Genomic DNA, 7,000 nt, shown 5'->3' with positions numbered 1-7,000 from the left:
GCCACCCTATATAACAGAGCAGCTAGTAGGTTCAAACTTCTTCCCTTTTGACTGCAGCCAAGTGCTTAATTAATCATTGCTTTAGTATGGCCTAAGGAGTGTAATGGTTATCGTTTGGTCTGCTAACCACAAGGTCAGCAGTTTGAAACCACCCATTGCTCCATGGGAGAAAGATAAGGCTTTCTACTCATGTAAAGATTTACAGTCTTGGAAACCCACAGGGGCCATTCTACCCTGTCCTATAGGGTCACTATGAGTCAGCATCAACTCTATGGCAGTGAGAAGTCTAGTTAGTATTTCATGTGAAAAAAAAATTTTTTAAAGTATCCTTCTTTTAAATTCTCTAAATAAGAAACACTTCCAAATGAAAGTGAAAAAAAGAGAAAAGTTATTAAAATTGCATGGTAATATATTTTGAACGCAATGAAGAATGTAATGTTGCCATTTTCACCAAGTATTTCATAGTGACTTACCGAAGTGTGAAGGTAAAACATAATACAGACAAAGTGAAAGCACCTGAGGTAACCACAACTTTTCTTCATTAGCTTCATGACTTCTGAACTTCCTAAATGCATGCGCTGTTGCCTACACCAACTTTATTCCAACCCATTAAGCTTAACTCATTCCTCCCTTCTTCCCCTCCCACCCACCCCCAAAGTAAACAGGGCAAAAGGCAAAAACATATGTGAAATTAACCTTTCTTACTTTGTACTGTCCAAACTCCAAGTTCAGTTGATTCTGACTCATACCGACCCTATCAGGACAGGGTAGGAATGTCGAAGCACTCCCTGTGGTGTCTGAGACTGGAACTCAACTGGAGCAGAAAACCTCGTCTTCTCCATTTCGCCTTTAGGGCTGTGTTAAAATGACTACACGAGAAAGCAATACAACCTATCTTCTGGGCTACAGAGTCTTAGGACCACCGGGTCTTTATTCTGGAAAGGCAGAGGAGTTGCCAAGGCTGGTGGGTGGTTTGAAGGGCTTAGTTCTGTCCCCTGGTGGCGAAGTGGGTCACTGCTTGGGCTGTTAAACACAAGATCAGCAGTTCAAAATTACCCTTCTTTCATGTCACCAAACTGTCACTCCTATGGGTTCTTGTATGTAGATATCATGAAGTTGCCATGTTCTGTTCCAATTACCAAAGGAGTTGAGTAGGAGTATGGCATAGATTTAGAGTTGGTCTTTCTTTTCTTCTTCCTTACTGAAAAATCTTACTACCAATTTTGAAAATAATGGTCAAGACTTCTAAGGCAATATTGAAAACAAACCCAAAAAAATAAAAGAGGAAAAAAACCTCAAAGCTTAATGTAAGTATGTGTTAAATGAAGGGAAATTGAATTGAGTAGGTTGCCATCTATATTTCTGACATTTGTTATTAGTCATAATCCAGATATTAATTCAGAGATAGAGAATTTTTATTTCAAAATTCAAATGCTATTCTGACTTATATATGAGAAAGGACATTTGGGTTCATTAAGTAGAACTATTGGTAATAGAAAACAAATGTAAGGAAAAACATACTCATACAAATAGAAATGTATGCAGATTATTCATTTATTCAGTAAAAAAATTTAAGTAAGTATACCAATGTCAAATTAACTGGCTCAATAAAGATAGAAAAAGATTGCTTCCAAATAGTTTCTACTTGCACTGTTTTATGTATGTATGTCATTTTAAAAATTAATGCAATACCAGTTTACTAAATAAATCTCTACTGTTCCTTGTTCTTAAATTTTTATTTCACTGTATTAGCAGAAAGATTATTGTCAGCTATTCAGAAATAAAGTTTGGGTGGATTAGGGCTTCCGTTCTGAGCACTCGGTTTCCAATGGGAACTCTAAATCAGTTTGGAGTCTCTGCATACATTCAGCTTTCACTGAGTCCTTTCTACCGACCTGTGTTTTGAAAGTGGATTTCTGCAACTCCTCTGGCAAGCATAAGAGGAAGTATTTCCACCATCAGGGACTTGCTTGGTTATGTTCATGGAAATATTGGTACTAGGGCTTGCGTGGTTATGAATCATAACCCAAAACCAGGTGGTCAGAGCGCCGTGGGACTAATCCTCTGAGCTCCTTTAATCTAGAGTAATCTACCCCAATCATGGCCTTTTCTGGTTCTGCAATCCCACCTGCAGCTGTGGTGAACTGATGATGTTGGTGTGAAATATTTCCTTTTACTTCCAAGGTTTATAATTTCATTATGTGACTGTGAATCCTCTGAACACCATGATGGCCTCATGAGGATGGCCTTCTTCATCCAGAGAATTCCTTTTTTGTCGTTGTCTTGTTTAAGACTTACTAAAGGGATAGCTGTAAAATATATTTGAATTTGGAGTCTTTTATCCCTAGAACCTGTTTGGTTTTTTTAAGAGAGTTCTGTGTATTTGTATTCTAACTCTTCTTTAGGTTATAGTGCTTTTTGTTTTGTTTAAACAGAATGTACATATGAAAGGCAAAAGAAGAAGAACAAAAGGATAAACAAGAGTCCTCAAAGTGTGATGCTAAAATGAAAACAACTCCAAATAAGACCCTTTGAAATGAGGCCTCTCACGCTCAGAGAGCACCTGATTCATCTGCTGAGGAGCACCCAATTCCATGTCACAGGATCTTCACACATCTCTCATGACTTCTCTTACTTCTTCTGTCTAGCATGGGCTGATAGATATCAGCCACCAGGCAGTATCCAGAGTGACGTGTTAGGGCTTCAATTTCAACAATTCTGTGAGCTCCTTCATAGACTTTTTGTTCCTACACACAAGGAATAAAAATCAAATAATAAATATTTTCAACAAGTTGTTAACTTGCTCTATTTTGGATACAATTAATAAGTTGAACATGGATGGTCTAGTGGTTGTACATGCCTCTTTGGTATGCTAAGCCTATGATTCCTTCTCAGACACATCCTCTTGTTCCTAAACTCGAATCTGTTGATGAGACAGGGAAAGTGACTATGTAGGCATTTGTTATCAATTAAATTGTGTCCCCCCAAATATATGCTGTCAATGATAACTTCTATAGTTATAGGGTAGTTACCGTATATATTTGAGTATAACCCGACCCAAATATCAGCCGAGGCACCTAATTTTACAACACAAACTGCATAAAAAATGTGCTGAAAAACTCGGCCTAAGGTATGTCAGAATCTACTGTATGATAGCAGGTTTGATTTTGGGTTTTAAACTTGTGGATGTCCACCACTTGTCTGTCGGCTAGCTGTACTGTGGTGATTTGTGTGTTGCTGTGATGCTGATATGTTGTGATGAGCCCTGGTGGTGCAGTGGCTACAAGCTGGGCTGGTAACTGCACAGTCTGCAGTTTAAAACCACCCGCTGCTCACTGGGAGAAAAATTGGGTTTTCTACTCTGGTAAACAGTTACAGTCTTGGAAATTGACAGGGGTAGTTCTACCCTGTCCTGTAGAGTCACTATGAGTTGGCATTGACTCAATGGCAGAGTTTGTATTTGTTTTGGGGTTTATTTAGTGATGTTGGAAGCTATGTCACTGGTATTTAAAAAAACATCAGGTAAATGGGAAGTTGTCCAAAATGAAGTGGAATGCCTAATGAGCAATATTCTAGTCATCAGTGAGCTGAAGTGAACTGCTATTGGCCAGTTTGAATCAGATAACCATATGATTTACTATGCTGACGATGAGAGAGTCAAGAGAAATGGCATTGTATTCATCATGAAAAAGACAGCTCAAGATCTATATCGATGTACCATGCTGTCTGCTAGGATAATATATATCCAAATACAAGAAAATGCAGCCAATACAACTATTATTCAAATGTAGGCACCAACCACTAAAGCTAGTGATGCAGAAACTGAAGAATTTTACCAACATCTTCAATCTGCATTTGATCAAGAAGCATTGATAAGTGTTAGGAAAGGAACAGTAGCTGGAAAGGTCTTGATGATAGAGACAAAGCTGATTATCATGGGATAGAATTTTACAATACCAATAACTTCTTCTTTGCAAACACCTTTTTTCAACAATACAAAAGGTGACTAGATACTTGGGCTTCTCCAGATGGAATACACAAAAATCAAATTGAGCATATCTGTGGGAACAGATGATGGAGAAGAGAAGCTCATTATCATCAGCTAAAATGAGGCCAGGGTTGACTGTGTAGCAGACCATTGATTGCTCAAACATAAGTTCTGATTGGAGCTAAAGAAAATTCAAACACGTCCATAAGAGCCAAAATGCAACCTTGAGATTATCCCACTGTAATTTCAAAAACATCAAGAACAGATTTGATGTACTGAACACTGATGACAGAAGACCTAATGGGTTGTGGAATCATATCAAGAACATCAGAAATGAAGTAAGCCAAAGGTCATTAAAAAGACAGGAAAGAAAGGAAAGATCAGCATGGATGGAAGAAGAAACTCTGAGGACGGAAACTCGCTCTTAATTGTAGAGTCGTTAAGTCACATGGAGGCGATGATGAAATCAAAGAGCTGAATACAAAACTTTAAAGTGCAGTTCAAGGAGACAAAGTAAGATATTAAATGAAATGGGCCAAGATCTAGAGGTAGAGAATTAAAGAGGAAGAATACGCTCAACATATCTTAAGCTGAAAAAACTCAAGAAAAACTCAAGCCTTGAGTTGAAATATTGAAATATCATATGGGAAAATACTGAATAATGTAAACAGCATCAAAAGAAGATGGAAAGAATATAGAGTCACTGTACTAAAAAGAACTAGTCAACAATCCGCCATTTCCGGAGGTAGCATGTGAGCAAGAACCAATGGTACTTAAGGAAGAAGTTCTAGCAGCATTAGCCAAAAACAAGGGTCCAGGAAACCAGGAGGGATTCTGGGTTGAATGACCCTGCTTGAACAGTAGGATGCACTCTGCAGGCTTTCTCCAGAATTGTGCTCTTCAGAACTTTAGCTCCAGGCTCGCAGGTCAACAGGCCAACCAACTTTCTGGAGAGATGACTTTAGGCTATTTACAAAGAAGGGGTGGTGGTGACTGTGAACCAAATGTAAGGGGCGCCTGAGGAACCTAGGCAGTTCCAACATGAGCCAGGTGCCTGCTGTTGCCTGGTGGGGTGAGCCCTGGGTGGGGGTGGGGCTGCTGAGTGTTTATTTCTTGTGAAGTCAAAATGCTGACCTACTCAGCCAGGTCCACTGACATGCTGATTTCCAAAGACAATGGTGCCATTGTTGACCTTTATCCACCACTGCCAGGACACAGTTGGGAGGCCTGGGGTGTGGGGTTGCCCCCACTGGGATGAGGACCATGGCTTTGTAGCCTCAGAGGTGGAGGTCCCCCTGCAGGCCCCACTTGGTTGGCCCACAACTGCCCAGGGTGTACTTGGGATGCTTATACCAAATAGGGTGTGTGTGCCGCCATCCAGTAGGGCCAGCCCTGTCCAGGCCAGCAGCTGGCACAGAAAAGCAGCAATAGGCATTAGGCAGAGAAAAGGTCTTTGGCCTCTGAAGCCTTTGGTCCACTTTCTGGGCCCTCCCAGTCTTTCAGTGAGGCCATTCAAAGTCAAGAATGTACATAAACAGGAACCACCCTTCAGTTGTTGACCACCCTGCTGACTGGGGTGGCCTCTGACTTTCCTTCCAAGGTGGGTGCTGACTGAAGCCACCACAGGATGGCGAAGTGCCGGTGCTTTTGTTACTTGACTCCAATAGGAACTTTTGTTACTTAACTGCATAACTTATTTAATGTGCTGTATAAATGAACCTAAACTGTTAAGTAGGTATTTAGTTTTTCCTACTTAAAGTATTCAATAAAAAGGCTATATTCCTTAAAAAAAATAGACCCTTAAAACCAAATACACACCCACACATGTCAATTCTGATAGCAGTACCTTATACTAAATAACATTCTATAAATGATGATGAAAGAAAGAAGAGTTAACAAAAAGAGAAGAAAAAAATAAAATGAGATAAAGTAACAACCAAGAAGAATCCTATATGATCATATATTAGTTAAACAAGATGAGGAGGGGAAAACATCACTATTTGAACTCACCTTTTCCAGTGAATTGTTAATTATAAATACTCGGTACACTAATTCATAATAATTTTCCATTGATATGTTTTTGCCTTTTTGGTTTCGGTATGGTAAGTTTGGAGCACGTAGACTCACCAACAGAGATCCATCAACTTGTGTTATATTCATGTCTGGAGGATCAATTTTTGCTGGTGAAAGGAAATTTGGACAAATTTAAAATATATAGCGATCATAGTTGGCAACATTATGCATGATGACAAATCATCATTAAATGCAGCTACTTGGAAAAACTCATATGAAAAGATATCTCTGACACCCAGCAACAAAAATTCACAAATCTAGGAGAAATTTCTCTGCAGAATATTTTATCTTTCTTGAGATTATTATTCATTGTTCCCTAGAAGAAGTCAACATTCTTAGCATAAAATTCGAATCCTTAGCCTGCTTCTTCAGTCCCACGTCTTTTTGTACTCCCGCCCCGCCCACTTCACATGCTAACGGTTGCAGTCTTTCATTGTTGTATGGAAATGTGCAACAGTTGGGTGGGTTACAACCCAAGGTTAAAAACAAAACCAAAAGCTCTCATAACTGGACCAATAGACAACATCATGATACACTGAGAAAAGATGGATGTTGTCAAGGATTTCATCATACTCATGGATTTCACAACGAATGCTCATGGAAACAGCAGTCAAGAAATTAAACAATGTAATGCCCTGGGCAAATCTGGTGCACAGGACCTCTGAAGTATTGAAGGGCAAAGATGTCCCTTTGAGGTCGAAAGTGAGTCTGCCCCAAGTCATGGTCCCTTCAATCATCTCCTATGCACATAAAAGTTGGACATGGAACAAGACCAAATAACTGATGCATTTAAATTATGGTGTTGGCGAAAAATGTTGAAGTCACTCTGGATTGCCAACGGTTCTTGTTGTTCCTGAAACAGACAAGTCTGTCTTGGAAGAAGTACAACTAGAATGCTCCTTAGAAGCAAGGCTGGTAAGACTGTGTCTATGTACTTTA

General features: G+C 39.5%; 1 protein-coding gene across 1 annotated transcript in view; it reads right to left on the bottom strand.

The window, feature by feature from the left end:
• Positions 1–2,597: 2,597 nt before the first annotated feature.
• IL22RA2 (interleukin 22 receptor subunit alpha 2) overlaps positions 2,598–7,000 on the bottom strand; it is an 18,324-nt gene continuing 13,921 nt past the window's right edge. Inside the window, exons 4-5 of the mRNA XM_013004452.1 lie at positions 5,999–6,168; positions 2,598–2,747 (exon numbers count right to left, since the gene is read on the bottom strand). Coding sequence (XP_012859906.1) covers positions 2,598–2,747; positions 5,999–6,168 — 320 coding nt within the window. The remainder of the gene's footprint in view (positions 2,748–5,998; positions 6,169–7,000) is intronic.

Source organism: Echinops telfairi, unplaced genomic scaffold (genome assembly GCF_000313985.2).
Source record: "Echinops telfairi isolate 266 unplaced genomic scaffold, ASM31398v2 ScPeMD7_3533;HRSCAF=4204_0, whole genome shotgun sequence".
NCBI lineage: Eukaryota > Metazoa > Chordata > Mammalia > Afrosoricida > Tenrecidae > Echinops > Echinops telfairi.
This window is presented reverse-complemented; position numbering and strand designations above follow the sequence as displayed.